Source organism: Aythya marila (genome assembly GCF_965140915.1).
Source record: "Aythya marila genome assembly, chromosome: 1".
Classification (NCBI taxonomy): Eukaryota; Metazoa; Chordata; class Aves; order Anseriformes; family Anatidae; genus Aythya; species Aythya marila.
Window position 1 is genome coordinate 6,208,560 of NC_139042.1, and position 20,511 is coordinate 6,229,070.

At 38.1% G+C, this 20,511-nt stretch overlaps 1 protein-coding gene across 9 annotated transcripts in view; it reads left to right on the forward strand.

Annotated features, from left to right (window-relative positions):
• SYTL2 (synaptotagmin like 2) overlaps positions 1-20,211 on the forward strand; it is a 56,331-nt gene extending 36,120 nt beyond the window's left edge. For 6 of the 9 annotated variants that reach the window (XM_082777536.1, XM_082777538.1, XM_082777537.1 and 3 more), the window contains exons 7-20: positions 629-1,507; positions 2,246-2,317; positions 7,543-7,644; positions 8,644-8,697; positions 9,883-9,933; positions 11,222-11,316; positions 13,291-13,410; positions 14,457-14,626; positions 14,999-15,101; positions 15,510-15,680; positions 15,913-15,991; positions 16,909-17,008; positions 17,780-17,985; positions 18,990-20,211. In XM_082777536.1, the coding sequence (XP_082633662.1) occupies positions 629-1,507; positions 2,246-2,317; positions 7,543-7,644; positions 8,644-8,697; positions 9,883-9,933; positions 11,222-11,316; positions 13,291-13,410; positions 14,457-14,626; positions 14,999-15,101; positions 15,510-15,680; positions 15,913-15,991; positions 16,909-17,008; positions 17,780-17,985; positions 18,990-19,135 (2,348 nt within the window). In that variant the 3' untranslated portion in view covers positions 19,136-20,211. The remainder of the gene's footprint in view (positions 1-628; positions 1,508-2,245; positions 2,318-7,542; positions 7,645-8,643; positions 8,698-9,882; positions 9,934-11,221; positions 11,317-13,290; positions 13,411-14,456; positions 14,627-14,998; positions 15,102-15,509; positions 15,681-15,912; positions 15,992-16,908; positions 17,009-17,779; positions 17,986-18,989) is intronic. The other 3 variants (XM_082777542.1, XM_082777544.1, XM_082777543.1) reach the window with 3 other exon arrangements.
• Positions 20,212-20,511: the final 300 nt, after the last annotated feature.

The following is a 20,511-nucleotide window of genomic DNA, read 5'->3' on the forward strand; positions in this document are numbered from 1 at the left end:
TGTTTATTTTAGAATAAAAAGAAGTCATGCCTTTTCCCCAGTATTCTCTGCAAGTAGATAAGTGATAATATATCACAGTATAGGCAGTTGAGACTAATTTACAGGTTTATGTGTGGAAATTACTCTCCTGTATCTGTTATGAAGCTTCTTAACAGAAAAAAGGGAGTCTTACACATTAGAAATAAAAATAATCTTTATATCTCTACTGAGAGATCATTCCTGCTTTTTAGCCTGTCCTACATAAAAATGAAAATAGATTTTCTGTAGCTTGCTGTTTGTCTTCTGAACCTGAAGAGATGCTTATGTATTCAAAAGCACCCCTTCCCTGCTAAGTTTGTCCCTTGCAGGATTTATACTAACCAAAAATTCGGTGCGCTTCCTATCTTTGGTATCATCAAATTTTTCTTACTCTAGAAATATTAACCAACTAGAAGACTTTCATCTGTTAAAGCTTCCTGTCGTACACAAACCCAACTTTATGTTCATTTTCCTTCTGTGTTTTGCTGCATTTTTAATGAACCAATATTATCACTGCATTCTAGATCTGTAGGGGGTACGTCATACCCCCGAGTTTATGCAGATGAATGTCATGTAAACTGATGATTTCTTCTCTGTATACATCTTGCAGAAATTTTGTCACCTTCAATAGAGAGCCAATCTAAAACAAACGTACTGAATGATGAAACTGAGATACCTAAGAAGCCATCTGTAGAACCTACGGATGAATCACAGAAAGGACCGGTTAAGCGTCCTGTCCCAAAAGCTAGAAAATTAGTTCACAAAATAACAGATCCTGTGCCACAAAGAGAAGACATTGTTCCAAAACCAGCCAAACGGACCCATGGGGTTAATGGCACTGGTATACTTCCCAGGGGCATTCTGAAACGCAGTTCAAGTTCCAGTTCCACTGACTCAGAAGTTCGTGTCAATCAGATGTTAGATGTTCAGAGTAAGAGTAGTATTCCTACTACAACTATTTTTGAAGGAGAAGTTGAGAAGAACACTCTTACGGAGGAAGCGGAAGAGTCCACACAAATTTCACTGGAAAAATTAAAACAAGTGAGGTTTTCATCTAGCATAGGAAAAAGAGAATCTCTGCAAAGCCCACGAATACATCATAGCAAAGAAACAGGAGAATTTGATTTGTTAGAATCTGGTGAACTAAAGACTAGTGAAAATGATGCTATTGGAACAGATTCACTTGGGAATAAGCAAACTTCCACTGTAAAGCCTTTGGGAACCCATTCATCAGCTGTACATGTGAAAACACACAGTTTACAGGAAGATAAGCCTGCATCCAGTCCTTGTGATGCTAATGGGTCAGTCTTCCTGGTTCACGAAACATTCCAAACAAAGGTCATTACTCCTAAGAAACTTGAAACTCCACAGAAGACCTCCACCAATATCCTATCAAATAGCAATAAAGAACTGAGTGTTGATGAGACGTGTGAAAATAAATCCAACCAGTCCTTGAGCCGTGAATCAAAGTTGCTCAAAAACTCTACTGGTAAGAGACTAATAGGAGTGAGGAAGAGAATGCAATAGCATATAGCCCATGTTCATTAATGCTCAAATTTGTTAGTATCTAAAAATTAACAATTAAGAAACAAATAACAGTAATATGCTATATATTGCAGAATTTCTAAAACTCTTGGATTCTAATTCTCTAACATGCTACATATTTTTAGATGATTTCCTATTGGCATTCTTAAGAGTTAATCAGATTTGAGTCTGGCTATTCATCTTTAATGTGGATGATAAAGGTGACATGGTGGCACTTGGATAAAATTCCTGTAATAAAGCCTGATAGATGTGTCTGGATGGGAACTGAAGATTTCTTGGTGTACTGCAGTTGATTGTCCTCAGTAGTAATCCAATTGTGACTTGATTTGCTGATGTGACTGAACACAAATATGCTATTTTTTTCCTCTCTCCCCCTTCATTGGAGCCATTTCCTTTAGAATAGGAATAACCAATCTTACCTGCTCCCACTCCCAAAAGTATTAGGGCTAACCTTCTAGGAAAAGATCACTTTTCAGTAGGATATCTTGGTGATAAGGAATTTATTTTTCACACTCATTCCTGTAGTATGGTTCTTTCCAAGACCACACAAACAGAGAACTCTTTATTTTGCTAAGAGTTCAAACAAACACAAAACCAGAAACTGAGTGATTTTTTTCAAGATTGAAAAATGTTTAGTCTTGTGTCTGATTCCTAACTCTGATGAGTTTGTTTATGTTTGTAGATGAACATTTGCTTTCTGCTGAGACAAAAGCACATGACATATCAAATACCAATTCTGCAGCTCTTCAACAAGGTAAGCCCGATCTTGTTGAGGAACGAGTTTCTAAACAGACTTTCGAGCCTGACAGACATACTGATGAATTTGTGAAAGTGGCTGATGAATCTGTATCAAAAGTCTTAGACTGGTTTAAAAGAAGTTCCGGTACTGAAGATAGGAAATCTGTATCGGCCAGATCCCAAGGCAGAGAGCTCAAAGAAGTTGGCTCTGCAACTGGAGCAGCAGTACTTCCTACAGAATACAGCAGAACTAGCATGGATGGAAAACCAGATGTTATAGAAGAGTTACCATCTGGAAGGGATAAACAACTGAATGCTATTTCACCCACAACAATTTCAGAAGATAAACAGATGATAAAAGAGAGGAGGAAACCTAAGCAGGGGAAAGACAATGAGGAGCAAAATGACAAATCACTAACCGAGTCAGACTGTACAAGAATCAAAGATAAAGAATCAGGTCAAGAAATCAAGCAACAAAATCAAAAATCATGTGTCTTGGAGCATCATGAACACGAGCTACCAGCTCAGAAATACGAATCAGAGAAGGCAATAAGAGAAAAAAGAAGAATAAGAGAGATCAGAGCATTTTGGGAAAGGGATAAAACTATCCCCAGTCACAAAGAGAAAGAAGTTGGTATCAATACTAATGCATCAGGTGGTGGTGCATTGAAAGGTCTCAGAGAAAGTGACAAAATAAAGCCAACTGCAGAACACCTACCTTATGGATTAGATGATCAGAGCAAGAATACATTAAGAAGTGCTGAACTGAGATGTGCAATTGTGGCTTCAAAAAATGAACGTGAAAACTCTTTTGAGTTTGGACCAGCCTGTGATGTTAGAAAAACAGAAAGAACACTTCCAGCTGATAGTGAAATTCATGAACCCACGAAATTGGCAAAAGCTAGTAACATAAAGCCTAGAGTTTCTTCTACTTCAGCTTCCCCAGAAATTAAAGATGGGAAAGAAACATTTAAAGGAAAAGTTGGTGCTTCTTCCCAACAGAAGCCCAGCTTCCAGGTCTTTTCTTTAAAAGAAAAAATGAATGAGAAGTCCAAAAATCAAATTTCAAATCCTTCACAGTTTCAGAGTTTGAGAAACTTCTGGGATGCTGGAGTTAAATTACAGAGTAGCATTGACAGGGGAGATGTTTCTTTGCCAAATAATACTGTTCGTAATAATACTTCAATAACCCATGAAAGAAAATCAAAGGAAGATAAGGTCAGAGATAATGTGAGCAAGCAAGTGTTAATCCAACATCAAACACAAGCCTCTGAGAGAGAAAAAACAGAGAAATTAGATTCTGTGATATGTGAACTGCCTCTAGGATCGCTTACCTTAAAAGGTTTGAAGGTAACACACGCACAAAACACAGACTCTGTCCAGCCAGTCAAAAAGCCAGTTACCTCTCAACCCCAGGAACAGAGGGGTCTTCACGAGCACGAAGTTGAAGAACGTATAGAAAAAAGTATTGTTTCAACAAAAGAACATCCTCCCAGAGGATCTCAGAAGATGCAAGCTGGTTTGCAGAACCTGATCAGAGAAACCTCTGTATGTCAGCCTCCTGAATTAAGGGTAGGGATGAAAGCATCTGAAACAATGAATAAAATATCACAAACTAATTGTACTGGAGAATCAACAAGCCAACAAGATATCAGTCAGTCTGAAGAGGTCAATGAGACTGCAGAGAGGTCTGTTGCCCCACCCAAGGTCAGTGGTTTGAGTTCAGCTTTAGAGAAACTGCTGAAGGAGGCCTCTGAAACACCACCTCCTAAACCAAGGCGCGTGGACAGGACATTAAAGAGGACTGCTGAGATGCAAGCTAAAAGCATGACCTATCAGCATGATGGAGAATCACTGAAGGAAATCAGTGAGACCATAGAGAAGTCTGTAGCCCCATCTAAAGTCAGTGGCTTGAGTTCAGCTTTAGAGAAACTGCAGAAAGAGGCCTCTGAAACACCACCTCCTAAAACAAAACGTGTGGACAACACATTACATGGGACAGCTGAGATGCAAGTTAAAAGCACTGCCTATCAGCATGATGGAGAATCACTGCAGGAAATCAGTGAGACCATAGAGAAGTCTGTTGCCCCACCCAAAGTCAGTGGTTTGAGTTCAGCTTTAGAGAAGCTGCTGAAGGAGGCCTCTGAAACACCACCTCCTAAACCAAAATGTGTGTACAACACAGAACGAAGGACTGCTGAAATGCAAGTTGAAAGAACTGCATATCTGCATGATGGAGAGTCACCACAAGAAGTCAGTGAGTTCATAGAGAGGTCTGTTGCCCCATCCAAGGTCGGTGGCTTGAGTTCAGCTTTAGAGAAATTGCTGAAGGAGGCCTCTGAAACCCCACCACCTAAACCAAAACATGTGGACAACACATTACATGAGACTGCTGACATGCAAGTTAAAAATACCAACTATCAGTGTGATGGAGAATCACTACAGGAAATCAGTGAGTCCGTAGAAAAGTCTGTAGCCCCACCCAAGGTTAGTGGCTTGAGTTCAGCTTTAGAGAAGCTGCTGAAAGAGGCCTCTGAAATGCCACCTCCTAAACCAAAACGTGTGGACAACACATTACGTGGGACTGCTGAGATGCAAGTTAAAAGCACAACCTATCAGCATGATGGAGAGTCACTGCAGGAAATCAGTGAGTACATAGAGAAGTCTGTTGCCCCACCCAAGGTCAGTGGTTTGAGTTCAGCTTTAGAGAAACTGCTGAAGGAGGCCTCTGAAACACCACCTCCTAAACCAAAACGTGTGGACAGGACATTACAGAGGACTGCTGAGATGCAAGTTAAAAGTGTGACCTACCAACACAATGGAACATCACTGCAGGAGAAGAGTGGTGAGACCACAGAAACATCTGCACTGTCCAAGGCTGAATACAAACTACTTGACGTTAACTTGCAAAAACTACTGAAAGAGGTCTCTGAAACACCAGGTCCTATGCTGGAGAACATGGATGAAAAGATGCATGGTAAAATGTCAACCAGTCAAAGTATGTGTCCACCTTCTCAAGAAGAGAGAGATCACCCTCAAGAAATAGAAGAAACAATAGAAAGAACTTCAGTTTCAAATATTGCAAAATTCAGAGATTTCAGTAGCTCGGTAGAAAGACTCCTTCAAGAAGCATCTGAAGCTTCGTCTCCAGTGTCGCGAGAGATACATAAACAAGAGAAGTCTAGGGATCGTATGTTTCCATCACAAAAAGAGTCTCTGTTCACAACAATGTCACAGCCTTATCATAATGCGTTAACTACTTATACAGGGATGAAGACAACTATCAAAAGTGGAACTCCAGAACAAAACGTTGAGGCTTCAGTAGATATTGAAGCTTCTGATATAATTAAAAGAAATGGGGCTCTTAATCAAAAAGAACAGAGAAACATGCCTCCAATACATCTTCCCCTGGAAGGAGAGACTAATACAGCTGTGAACAAGCCATTCAAGGTAAATGCCAGAGGAAGGACAGATGAAAGTACATCCTCAGATGCCTCTGAAAACAATTTAGAATCAAAAGAACTGTTGCGATTGAGAAGAACAAGCACACCTCTTAAAGATGAGAGCAATTCCCCCCAGCCGGGAGGAGCTCAACTCTGCCTGGCCTTTCAGCATGAAGTTACTGACGAAGAAGATGGTTACAGCTCAAATTTGGGATCCAGGTTTTCAGACGAAAACTCTGATTCCCATTCTGGAACCGAAAGTTCAACTCGTGAGCCATCTAATTTCTAAAATTAATGGTGATGGGTTGTTAAACAAAAAAGCTACAGCTTTTCTGGTAGCTAACTTGAAATATATTAAACAAAACTGATGCTTAATTGAATACCTTGGATATTTGTTTTGGAAAGGTGTGAAGAAATAATTAATTGAAATTTAATTGGATTTTTTTGACAAACAACTAGATTTGGGTAAGGTCATGGGAGTGTAGCAGCATGAGTGAATCATATCAGTCTTCATGCCTTGCCCTTTTCTTCTTCCTCTGGGTTATCTCTTTCAAATCAATAACATTATAACACTCAAATTCTGGTATTTCTTTTAAATACCCCGGATTAAAAGAGGGGGAAAAAATAATCAGTGGCTGAGTGAGTTCATTCTTCAGCTTGACCAGCTAGTCTTCAAAGATAACTACTTATCAGTGGAATGGCTGGATATAAAGACACTACCAATACCCTGTGCTATTTAATTTAGTATTTCTGCCTGTTACACAAGAAAATGGCCATATAAATGAAGCAATCTATTTACCAAGACTCGTTACTTGGTTAAGCTGGAAGCTCTAGTCTGTGTCTGAGAGACTGGTAATTTTCTGAGATCTTGCTCGCCTGAGCAATCTGTGATGTTTCTGGCATATGCCAAGAAACTCTGGAGCTTATTTTGAAAGTGAGATTCCAGTGGAAATCAGCTTGGAAGTCTGTTCCGCAAGACAAATGAGGAAAAATGAAACACAACTTGTTTTCACCAATAATTACGCTATTGTTATTTGTAGGGCCTCGTTGGCTGGCTGCAGTGAGAGCAAAATGGGATAGGGAGAAGATAGGGTCTTAGAGTACTCTGAAGGAGCTAGGTCTGTCCTGAAACTGCTCATGGAGACAATTGCATGATAATTTCAAGGATCAAAATCCTTCCACAGTTTTTTTTTTATTCGTGGTTGTTACTCAATATTGAACAGAAGGTGACTTTCACTGGGCAGAAAAATGTTATGAACAGATTTACAGAGGGGGGGAAAAAACAAAGCTTTTAACTTGTATTCATTCTGATTCATAACAAAATGGTTAAATCTGAGTTTATCCTACCTAGTTCTTAGACAATTAAGTACCGTATTTGCCTTAAACTCTGTCATTAGTCAGTACAAACATGGATCAAGTCAACCAACCTCTGTGTTTCTATTGATACACGAGGGAATTTAGACAGAAAAGATTCTTAACTTAAACACTGTTGAAATTGGTTGGCTTTACTCCAATTTCCATTTTAATTTAAGATAAGATGGTCAGGTGTCAGTTTTAGTAGTTCCTTAAAAATCCAGGCTATTGTCTTGTTCTCATGTCAGTAATTTTGGAATAACTGAACACAATGTGTTTCTGGCTCTGATCCTTAGGATTTACTTAGCATTTTGAGTGAATACTCATGGTCTTTGTTAAAGGTCAGAAGATTTCCAAAAGAAATCCATGGTTGTATTTTTTTAAGTGACTTGTTTAAAAAAACATGTCTGTGTGTGCAGTGTTCATGTGTTTTGTCTCGTAACAGGTTCAGAAGAAGAATTAAATCCTGTTTTGATGGCTTTGAAAAGGAGTGCAGATAGGAAAATGCCTTCCAAAAGTCTAGAGGACATTCCATCAGCCACCTCAAGTGAGCACAAAGCTTGTGTGTGTCTCCCATGACCCCCAGTTTGGCTTAAACATGCTTATGCTGTGTTTCCATACAACTTTGCCAAGCAGTGTTTTTGCCTTACATTGCTTCTCACTAAGCAGTACGGAGTTTGTATTGTAAAACTGAATTCTCGTCTCATATGGATTAGTTTTCAGTTCTTAGTGTTCCTTTTGAAACAACACTGGTTTAACAAGCAGACATCTTCCAAAAATGCACTGCGTCAGGGATGATCTGGTTTTGGGTAGTTAAAATGTTTTCAATAGTGAAAATATTTGGTTGGAACCACTCGGATAGTGATGAGCTACCATTGCTGGTCACTTCTGGCTGCTTACGTGGCTCAAATTAGTAGACAGTGGAAGTATGAAAAAGTTGTCTTAATGTAGTAGTTTCACTTGTGTATTCTAGCAGTTAATATAACCCAACTCACTTTGAGAATGCAATGAGACAGGATTGTACTTGGCATTCATTCCTGAGCTCCCTCTGTAGCATCCTAAGATTATGATTTATTATTGTTATTATTCCTGTCTCCGATCATGCTGCTCCTCACTGTTTTCATATTTATTTCACTTCTAATGGGGAAAGCATGAACTGAATTGATGTTTGAGAACTGAAGCGTGGAGGTGTAGATTTTGAAAGATGTTGGCTATTGTTGGCAAATTACTCCTCTAATATTACTTATGCTATTGCTCCCTTCTAACTAGTTCCCACATTTTAGGTATGCACTAACCTTGTTGTAACAGCACGCTGGTAGAAACTGTGTCAAGATGAGACTGCTGCTTGGATGCAGAATTGAAGTAATGTTCCAAGTTGAAAGCATCTCCTGAATTTAACCATTCCTGTGGCTCTGCTGGTGGTTTTGTTGTTGTTGTTGTTTGGTTGTATTTTTTTTGTCCTTAATTCTGTGATTACCACTGCCATCCATTTTATCATACCGAACAGCAAGCTTTCTAACCATGTGTTACTTTTTTTCCTGCACAGATAAAGGAAAAATAAAAATTCCAAAGGAAGAATTAGCTCTTAGTGCTGAAGATGGTAAATATCTTCTGTGTTTGCATGCAAATCTATTGTTTTTTAATGTTCTGTGTTTGCTAGTGAAAGATTTTAGAAACCAGGAATTGTGTTACTCTTTTAAATTTGACTAACTTCATCGTGACTTATAAGGAAACTTTACAAAAGCATTTGTTATCTCAAGCACTAGTCTTCTTTTATGACCTGTTGCATCTGTAGAAACTGTGTGCCAGCAGTGTACTATTTTGATCTTTGGTCATTCAGCGTATAAAACAGCTTCTGAAATCACTGAGAGCTTCGAACACTAGCACAGTCGAAAAACTGTGTGTAATTAAATATTAAATATTTGTCTGTTCTGCTGTTGCATTATAAGATGCAAGACGATTTTTTGCTCATGTAAAACACTTTTCAGAATACATCAGTTGAAAAGGAACCTCTCTAAATCCTATTTCAATCCAGCAAAGTATAATTACTTTAGGCAATAAATGAACATCAATCTGTTAGTGCATTACAGGTGCCTTACTGTCAAACTTTTCTGTATTCCTTCAGAAATTACAAACGTAATCAAAACAAAAGCAAACCTCCGAGGACATGTCAAGATAAACATGCTGGAAAGCCACCAAGTAACACTGAATGTGATTGAACATAACACAGTTCTTTCCTGTTTACTGCATTGTGGCACTACAGTTTAAAAAAATAGTTCTGTAAAGTTGCGTTTGTTGTGTTCTAGATGCTTTCAAAGCATTTTGAGTGTTAGTGGTCTGTAACAAGAGAATACATGCCATGTCTGATATATTAACAAATCTTAAATATAAGTCTTAATTTTGCCTTCAGATGGACAGCCTTTTTGGAAATATGTTGTATGTTCAATATAGATTATGCAGACACTTGTCTGAAAGGGGCAGCTTTTTCTAGTTAAATTTAGTGAGTGAAGTTGTGGAAAAAATTATGGATCCAGCCAAATTGATAACTGTACAGACAGAATAAGGCAAATTCTCTTGAAAATATCACTTGTGTTTTTGTTTTGCTGAAGATTCATGTTCCCCTTGTTATGATTCAGCTCCTCAAAAGAGGAGAATAATGCAGAACATAAAAATGTATGGGGTCTAGAGAAGTCAAGACTTGCCACATGTGAAAGATAGTGACGTTAGTTATAAAATTGTACAGCTGTTTGTGCTCCTGAATGACTGTTGTCAATACTGCACTGAGCAGGTCTGAAAACTGATCAGGATCAAGAGAGGAATGAAAGTGCACCAGGAAGTGAGTAATAGGATTCTTCCAACAGACAGTGGAGAGGTTTCTCCACTGGTATTTAAACTAATACATTAAAATTCCTTTTTAATTTAATGGCTGACAAGTTATACATCTGGACTAGATACCTGCTGAATGAGGAAGCTGCATCTAACTGCATACTGACAATAATTTATATGTTAACTATTACTTGAGCTTCAGCTGCAAAAGCTTTGGAAAAGCTTCACTTAATGCCTTGCAAACAACCCCAGCTTGTGTGCAGTGTTTAATTTTATGCAACAGATACGTGCTTCTTTGGCTGGCTGTTTGTCACCCAATAATTCTGTGTCATAAGTTATTCAGTGTTGGTGCATTTCACAATGTGTATCCAGTGTTAAGACCTTTAGTATGTAGAGTATTAAATATGAGTGGTGTTAGCCCATGATTCTCAATTTTTCATGCTCTTACAGCAAACTGGATTTTTGTTTTAGCTTGTGCAGTTAAGCTTTGTAGAATGAAATCAGTGAAGAACATAGATAGTGAATTTCAGTAAAGGTGTAGCAAAGTTCAGGCACTGGGACAGGCTCCCCAGGGCAGCAGTTACGGCTCTGAACTGCTGGAGATCAAGAAGCGTTTGGACAACGCTCTCAGACATAGGGTCTGATTTTTGGGTGGTCCTGTGTGGAGCCAGGAGTTGGACTTGATGATCCTTGTGGGTCAGTTCCTTCCAACTTGGGATACTCTATGAAATTTGAAGAGATGTGCTGCGAGAATCTGCACTGTTAATGCAATACGCATCTTGAAATTAACTAGGAATACTTGAAACTTCTGTGTTCATATCTAAACATTGCTTGATTTGCATAAATATTCTCATCACCATTAATTGGACTAGGAAATAACAGAATTTGGCTTGTAGACTATCTTCTTACCAAGAACTTTACAATAAGGTTAGTACATGAGTGCACTTATCCTTGTTCTAGGAAGAAAAGATGGAAGGTAAAATGAAAATGTTCTATCACATTTGATCAGGATTTGCTTTCAGCACCCTGTTGTCACATGCTGTCAAGCAACATCAACACTTCCTTCTGCCAGACAAAGTTTTGTGGGCCGTGTTACAGGAGATGTTGAGCTAAATTATCCTTCCTAATAGTAGCATCTCTGAGTCCCATGGAGAAAAATAAGCCCTTGCATCCAAGGTGTAAACTGCATGTGCATGTATTTCATCTGAAGTTGTTCGTTTCTAAGTGTGCCCTGCTATGGAATCGCACTCTTTTGATGTACCAAACTCTTTTGAAACTTTTGAATTGCTGCTCTTGAGTCTCCACAGTGCCTCCGCAGCCTGATCAGCTGTTTTCCAATCCTGAAAAACTCAAAGGACTGAGCAAGTCGGTACCATCGTTCCTGCAGGAAGAGGCAAGTTCCACCTCTGACGTATTATAACTAAAACTTCTGATTGTTGTGGCATTATGCATTTACCAAATATTGCTTTCCAGGGTCTGCCAAGTCAGCTTACTACTGGATCACGACATGGACTTAGTTGTTTGTAGAGTTTGTGATCATCTGATTGTTACAGCCTGTGGCTGACTAACCTTTCAGAAGCTCTAGTAACTTTTATTCCTACTGTACAGCCCTACAGACTGTTTTATCTAGGAGACTGAAGCATAGTGAATGCTTGCTGTTATTCCCAAAGGCAGACTCTGCCCTTTAACAGGTCTTTTATCTTCTGAACATATACGTGTACATTCATTTTGTTCAGAGCCTACAGTCCTACAGGATCACTTTGCATTGTAAGTGCTAGCGCCATCTGGTGACCCTCTGAGATCAGAGGGGCTTAGCTTGGAGTTCTGCTTGAGGATGTAGGCTCAGGTATGATATTCTCTTAGTGAAGTCTCAGAATTTCCATCCTTTGTAAATCTTTTATTATTAATATTGTTATTATCATTATATTTACGTTTTTTTAAGAGCATGATGTGGGCCTTGGGATAAGCTCTGAGGCCATATTCCAATCCCCTAAAATGACACTGAAGTTCAGAAGTGATAAACTGTCGGAACCACCTGGTCTGTGACTCCCCAGACAGTCAAAGAGGGGTGTTTAGATTAACACCAGTCCCCTAATATAAATGTCTAAAATAGGTATCTGCATTGGTCACGGGTAACAGGAGAACTGGAAATAGATGCTTTTTTTTTTCTTAAAATCAACAGTGATGAACCTCAGCCCTTATTGCCGTGGCTGAAGTTACAAAATATTGATGTTTATGCTGTTATATTTTTCTAAAAACATGACTAAAGGGTCAAGATCAGGAATATGCCGTGTCCTGTCTTCACCTACACCCCTCTAAAATATAAAATACCTGAAATATGGTGATACAGATTTAATCTTACCTTAAGTGCAGAACTTGAAACCATTCAGTGTCTATGAATTTTACCTCTTTATTTAAAGATTCTCTAAAATTACAGCACCACAATGCCCTTTCTGCTGAGAAAAAAACTACAGGAAACTTTTCTAAGGTTATTAGTGTGCACCACAGACCAGTTAAAGGATTACTATTTCAAAATCTTAGAGGTGGGACACCAAAGAAATCAGAAATGAGTAGGTGGGCATCTGAATTCCCAGTTACAGCCTCTGCAGGAAGCCAGTTAAGCTTTATTCATGTAAGTTTTGAATGAAGCAGTCTGAATATGTAAAAGCTAGATGCGATTGATTTGTTGCACTGGAAAGAGTTTGATAGTCTAAGAAATTGTCAGTACCCAAATCTGTTTGTTCTGCCCTCCAAATTTATCTTTAAAATAAAGAAATAAAATCACGTGTAGTGCATTCTGGAGGCATACAGTCACCCCAGTGATCAGTAGTAACTCCTTGTCTCTGGATTTCCAGACAATGCTGGAAGGGAGCAGAAGTGGGTTCAGTTCTGTTTTTCAAAGAGTGCATGGACTGATGGTATTCATGTAACAGGGAGGGATCAACGGAAGACCTGAGAATTATCACTTGTATAGTGAAATAGAGAAGTTGAGTTTCATTGTCCAGGTTTAAAAAAAAAAAAAAAGTTAACTTTTTACTCCATTGGTATTTCAGAATTAAGAGGGGGGGAAAAAAGAAAACAGAAAAAAGAGCAGAACAAAAAGCAGTTGAATTATTACTTTACTTTTTTTTTTCAGCGTAGGTTTTCCACTAAAAACAAAATCCTTTTCAAATTTGGTTTTACTTTAAATGTGTGACCTAATTTAAGAAATACTAATTACTTGTGTTGTAGTATGAGGGGATTTAAGTTCGTGTTTTCATCGAGTCCCAACCTGCATTATTAAAATTCTTTTTTTTTTTTTCTTTTTTAATGTTCCTTGTGACTACAAAGTACCTACACTGGCTCTCTTTCTGTGATGTTTTTGTAGAGTGATGACAGAGAGACAGATACAGCATCAGAAAGCAGTTATTCCCTTGGCAGAATCAAGAAGAGTCCCAGCTCTCTAACCAATCTTAGCGGTTCTTCTGGCATGGCCTCCTTATCCTCTGTATGTAAACCACAGCCTTGTTTTAATGGCACTTTGCTTTTGCTAATCTCTTCAGTATTGTTTCAGCTCCCTTCTTATTCCTCTCCTCTTTCTTTCCTTGGTATCTGCCTCCTTCCCTCTCTCTGTTGTGTGAATCCTTGCATGGAATTGGAAGAAAAAAGTGTTTTTTAAACTTGTTTTCTAGTCATATGCTGGAGTGTGTTTGGGATTCCACTGTGTAGTATACTTGATAAACCCTAAACAAACAGGCTTTTACCCTGAGAGGTGAAAGTTGTAGCTGACAGTAGGAGAGAATTTATACAGAACAAATCCTTAGGAATGGATTAAGGGGTGGCAGGATAAATAAGTGAAAGAAAGAAATGGTATTGGTATGTGGGATGTATGAGGAAGTCATTGATTTAGGTAACCACAAGTCATTAGTTTATGTGGTCTTTAGGGGAAAAGGAGAACTTTGGGGATGAATGATGAGATTTAAAAAAAAAAAATAGAAAAAGAAAAAAAAAAAACAACTGTTCATCCTTCTATTGTTATCTGTCCAGGGTTTAATTTTCTAATATGCTTTATTTTAGCACCAACTCAGCCACATAAAGACTTTATTGTTGATTTCTTTGTTGGTATTTTCAGAAAGCCTTTTGTCCTAAAGTTTTAGGCTCTGCTTTCTCCAAAGATCGGCTGAAGAGTTACATAAGTAATATTTCAAGAATCTGATCACACACTATCTCCAGATATATAGCATCTTATAATTTCACTTATTCTGGCTCAATGCAATAAACATTTCTTTTTTTTTTTTTTTTGTTCAAAACTTGTCCTAACACCTTTCAGATTTACAAATAACTTTCTTTCTTTTGTTAACCTGCTTGCTGAAGAGCTTGTTTAACACTGTTACATTTCATAATTGCATCTAAAGGGACACGATTTTTTTTTAATTGTCTGAATCCTGAGCATAACTTCTGCCCTAATCTTGGAAGTATTTGATGAAATGTAAAGACTGGAAAAAATTTCTTTCTCTTGTGTGATGCAGGTTTTTCTCCTCTTGTATGACACAGGTGAGCGGAAGCTTAATGAGCGTCTATAGCGGAGACTTTGGCAATGTTGATGTGAAGGGGAACATTCAGTTTGCTATTGATTACGTAGAACAGCTGAACGAGCTCCACATTTTTATTTGCCAGTGTAAAGACTTGGCAGTGGCAGATGTGAAGAGACAGCGTTCAGACCCGTAAGTAAAAATACAGAATATTTTTTTTTCAATGGAAGTTACTCTTTTAATGCGTAAATGGAAACTGTATTTCATTCCAACCATTGCCTTCTGATGGGGTGAACAACCAAATAACTGAAGGAGGCTATAACATGCTTTACATGTTCTTCTACTCTGAACTGAACATGAAATTGCCATATAAATCAGTACATATGTTAACCTGGGAAGCTCAGACTTTGAGTATGAAATTCTATTTTAAATTTTAACTTCCCAGACTAAGGAGAATTCAGTTAAGTCTATTTGTTTTAATTCATAAGTAAAAGTGTGTGTATTGTGGAAGAGAAGTTGGAAGGGGGTTTTCTTGCTCCTCTTACCAGTCTGTTTAAATTCTAGGTATGTGAAGACCTACCTGCTTCCAGAGAAATACAAGCTGGGCAAACGGAAGACCTCTGTGAAAAAGAAAACTTTTAATCCTGTCTATAATGAAATACTGCGGGTATTTATCAAATACTAACTAGACATGAAATACTGCATGCATGAAGTATGAGGAATTTGAACTCTTCAGGATGATCTCAAAAGAGACATCTGTGTTAAGATGAGGTAGATTGCTCTGTAGGAGTGCCTGTGTCCTTCACTGATGGGTTAGCTCTGTGGTTTACTCTGGATATAGCATTGAGAACATTGATTGTTACATAATTCTTGCAAGCAAACTCAAGCTACTTAGGAACTTAAATATTTCAAAATAAATACTAAAACATAAAGAGGTTTGTTTTGAAATGAAATGAGTAGTTATGACTGCATAAACCCAGACACGTTTTCTTACTGTGTCACTTTCAATCATCGATGAAAACCTAACTTAACTTTTTTTTATTGGTTCCTCCTCCCCATTTCTCTCTCCTGGCAGTATAAAATTGAGAAGGATCTCCTGAAGAACCAAAGCCTGAATATCTCTGTCTGGCACAACGATACCTTTGGGAGGAATAGCTTCCTTGGTGAAGTAGAGCTGGATTTAGGAACTTGGGACTGGAATGATAAATCCAACAAGCAGATCAACTGGTTTCCACTCAAGCCAAGGGTAGGTTACTAGGGATGGGTTAGCTGTTCTGTGTTTTCTGCTGTGTAAGTGCAAAACCAAGTCATTTTTTATTTACTCCTATCTTGTGTGCTCTGAGGGTTTTATATTGATTTTATATATATGTAAAATCTCATGTAGAAGTTGAGCTTGTTCTTGCGCAAAACTTTGCACCTTAAAATCAGTGTGTGAACTGCAGTGTATGAGACTTGTTTGTTTTTTCCTTAAATTTCAGACTTCAACAATGGCTCTAGAACTAGAAAACAGAGGGGAGATGAAACTAGCCCTCAAGTATGTGCCACAGCCTACTGGAGGTATTTATTCATTGCTTCTTTGTTTGAGTTTGCTAGGCCTTTGGGGGTTTTGTTTTTGTTTAGGGGGGAGATTGGTGGTAAGCAGCTGTATAACATTTTTCAACAAATTCAGGCATCTTGTTTTAACATAGAACACTTTCTCCTAGAGGATTAGGCCATTCTGGTCATTAATTCAGTTGAGGATCCAAAGTTCAATTTAGGATCTTCTGTTCTTTTTATGTCACTACAGAAGAAATTACCCGATTGTTATAATCCCAGATTTATAATCCAGTCTGTATACATTATAAGGTTCTGTTTTCTCTCTAACAATGTTAGAAATTACTAAATTGTCAGGCAGGTGCTGTGATTTGCTAAATAAACAATGACGACACACTAAATTCAAGCAATATTAGAAGTACAAAATAGCAATAAGTATCCAGAAAGCAGTATTTCTTAGCTCTACGACCTGTTCATTTACTCTTGTTTGAGAACTGATAACTGGCTGGCCTGACAATGAAGCCAAGCGAGGTCTTTAATCCAGCCAGACAGTCAATAAGAATCAAATATATTAAGAGCACAGAGGAGCTCATTTGAAAGTGTAAGTGGTAGTAAAGGCCAGCATCGCATAGACTGAGGACAGACTGATCTCTTCATCTAGAAGGCTGGGAAAGAGAAGACCAGTGGCCTGCATTTGTTTACTTGTAAGAGAAGAGAAATCGTGGTTGGAATATATGCATGAGGTGGCCTGGCAGTACTTTGATGGGCTGGAGATTGCAGCTTCAAAGGTAGAGAGGGATGTTCAATTAAAATGTGAGATAATGAGAGTCTAGGCGAAATCACCTCTGAAAATGGAAAGGAACTGCTGCAACATAGAAATTACCTTCAAAGGGGATTTACAAGGCTTCATCAGAGCCAGGATGTTTTATTTCTTCTTACAGGAAAGAAGACTCTGTCCACTGGTGAGGTCCACATCTGGGTGAAGGAATGCCATGACCTTCCTCCTCTGAGGGGCAACAGGCTCAACTCTTTTATCAAGTGGTAAAAACTGTGGTTGAAATCATTAAACCTGGTGGCTTAATAATGCAACTGCTGTGTTTTCTAATCTTACCTTCAGTTTTCTGTATTTAAATTAAAAACAAAAACGCTTAATTACTTTCTGATTCTCCTTTACTGTAATGCAAACTGTCCTGCAGGGCTTGCAACTTCCAGATGCTAACTATACGCTAGCAAGTAAGATGTACTGGGAGGAATTCCTTGCTAATCACCACCCTTTCATTTTGTCTGCTTAGCTACCTGGTGGAAGTGCTAGACAAATTTAAGTTAGATCTTGTTTGCTGTAAGTTGTGTTTAAACAAAACAAGCTTGTGCGAGAGCGTGCTTTAGCCTAGTAAATCATGGGAGGAGATAGAAGTGAGAAGCATAGATGTATTTCTTCCTCCTTCCTTTCTACAAAAAGATTTAATACGTGATGAGGATAGCGAGATAGCTGGGAAATCTCTGGCAGTAGCTAAAAGATTTCAGCATCATTAGTGGTAATCCAGCAAACAAACTCAGTCGTACCTCTTCCCCACCTGACTTCCCCTTCCGATCCATCCTTTGAAGCACAAGGGTGGATACATCCTGGATACATCTGTTGGAAGGGACCAAGAACATGAAGATTGATTTCATCTCTGTGATACTAAAGCATCTTATTATCAGTTGCTTCGTAACACGCAGAGGAACATTAATCAGTAGCTTTTGTCTGAGGAGTGTGTTTAATGCAGGTTATGCTGTCGAAGTGCAAACTGACAATGCTTTCTCTTTCTGAAGTACCATTCTTCCAGATACTAGCAGAAAAAGTCGCCAGAAAACAAGAACAGTGGCAAAAACCACAAACCCAGTATTCAACCATACCATGGTCTATGATGGCTTTAGGCCAGAAGACTTGAAAGAAGCCTGCATAGAACTCACAGTCTGGGATCACAACAAACTTGCCAACCACTTTCTGGGAGGTCTCAGGATAGGCCTTGGAACAGGTACTGGACAATTAACAGATGAATTCTTAATTTACACATTACATTTATTTTTTTTTTCTTTCCCATTTTCCTTTCTATTTATTCTCATTTTGCAAAGATAACTGAAAAGCCTTTCAGCCATTTATCTACTAAAGAGTAGATTCAGTAAATAATCTGTTCATTGTCACAGATTCTGAAATGTAAATAGAAGTAGTATGAGGGTTAGGGATTATTATCAAGTTAGGAGAAACATTAGAAATAAACCTTTCTGTCTGTATGCTGTATCTGTCACTGTTTGCAATATGAGAGTATGCTATTGCTGCACCCAAAATCTTGATAATGTCTTAGAAACTTATGCATGGAAAAACTAAATATATGGAGTAGAGACAGTATTGGGTGGAGATAAAAGGATAGATTGTGAATGCATGGTAAGATTTGAAGACTTTGGATAGGAAAAAGTATAAATTTAAATATGTTTTTGCATTAAGGTAGTAGAAGATGTGTAGATGTAATGACTGGGAAAACAAGGAATTCTGCTTTGTCCCTTTCATTGTCCTTTCTGGTCTGAGGAGAGAGGAAGTGTTTAGAGTCCTTTAAAGCAAAAGCAAGGAAAAATGACTTGCATGGTTTACGAAATAACCTAAAGCACAAGTGAGGATAGTAAATCACAAACTGAAACTTAAGTACTTGAGATCATATTTCAATATAGAATCAGTGGACATTTTATTTTTAAGCCCTCTTGGGTGTTGATTAACATACATATTTTCCTTTGGGACAGTGACAAAAAGAATAACAAGAAAAAAAAAATGGGAAAAAGATGAAGTTTGTGGGGAAAATTGTCATTAATTGTATTTGACAGAATTGTTCGAGCATAAAAATATAGAACTGGATCTTGAATGCACTTAGGCTTCCTGTACCTGAGAAGGTGAAGCAGTTTAAGAAGATGGGCAGATTTGATTGTCAGCTCTCAGCTCTGCAGCATGTTAAGTTACTAATGTTTCTCTTCAAACCTGACGTTTTTCTAGGCAGAAGCTATGGAACTACAGTAGACTGGATGGATTCCACTTCAGATGAAAGTGCCCTGTGGGAGAAGATGATAAACTTACCAAACACATGGGTAGAAGACACGATACCTCTGAGGATGCTAATGGTTGCAAAACTGACAAAATAAGGTGGCTTTTGAATTGCTAGTGTCAAAAAGACGACCTGGGAATGGAATTAAAAGGTGTGGGGGTGAAACTTGGAAGAGGCACACAGCAGCTCTTTTGATAGTCTCTGTTCTGTTGCTCTTCTGTTCTTGTGCTGTCAAATGTCACTTCGTATTCCAAACTAAAATCCAGCCCGAAGATGATTATGTAAATTGAAGGGCTGCTTTTATTTCTTATTCACTGAAAATGTATTCAAGTAAGAACATACTTAGAGAATTCAGAGGTAGAGGTAGCTGTGATACTTGAATGCTTGCGTTGCCAAACCGAAGTGTTGCTGATTCCTTAAAGCTAAATTGCCAGGGGGAAAAAAAAAAAAAAAGGAAAAGCAAGCAAATTCTTTCTGTATACTTGGATTGTTTGTGAGATGTTGTTATTAGTAAGGTAGCAACAGGTTGCATTTTGTTCATGCTCATTAGCACGTTTCTCTGGCTGAATCCTCATCATGCTATATTGGATCTCCAGCTAGGAATATGAGCGTGCAGATTTTTTTTTTTTTTAAAGTCCCTTTGTCTGTAGTTACACATTTCTATGATCTGAAGGTTGCTTCTGTCATGAAAGAAGCACTACATGAAATGGTACTGTTGATGTCTTACTCTGCAAGGTGTAGAGGACTGTTGATTCTGATGTACTATGGAAAGTTGGGGTTATAAAGTTTGCTTCTATGTTTGTTAATTACCTTGCTAGTATATTGATGTTCCTTTTAAATGCTGAAGTCACAGAGGTCAAACGTTTTCATTCAAATGCTATCCCAAAGGATCTAAACTTGCCAGTTTTACGAATGATAAATGTTGGGTATTTATTTTTGTAAAGTGTACTCATTTTCTGTACCTATACCTATTATGAGCTTGTATTTTTGCGAAAAGTAATTTATCTGTTCTTCAGCGCCACCGTTAGGAGAACGCGGGGTTATGGCGGGCTGGCTTTAGGTAGCTTTGCAGCATGTGAAATGGAATTTGTCACGTGTGGAAATGTGTACCACTGAAGGAAGATAAACGCATAAAATACAAAATGTATTACTTTTTTAAATAAAAGCAGTCTTATTAAAGCTAATTAAGAATTTGATGTTTATTAAAAATCAGTGTTTTGTGTTAGCTACTCAGTGTGAGTATGCAATACAATGAAATGCAGGCAGAAAATGCTTCTGAAAATAAACGTACATTTATTTGTTGTAACTGCAGAGGTCTAGAGGCTGGTAAAGCACCGAAGCTTACAGAGGAAAAGAGGGCTCTTCACAGTTCCGACTGGGTTGCTTTATTTTATCATAAAAATTTAAATGCTTGCATTACTTGGTATTTATTTTACACCATGAGTGGGGGAAAAAAGGTGCTATTCAGCCTGC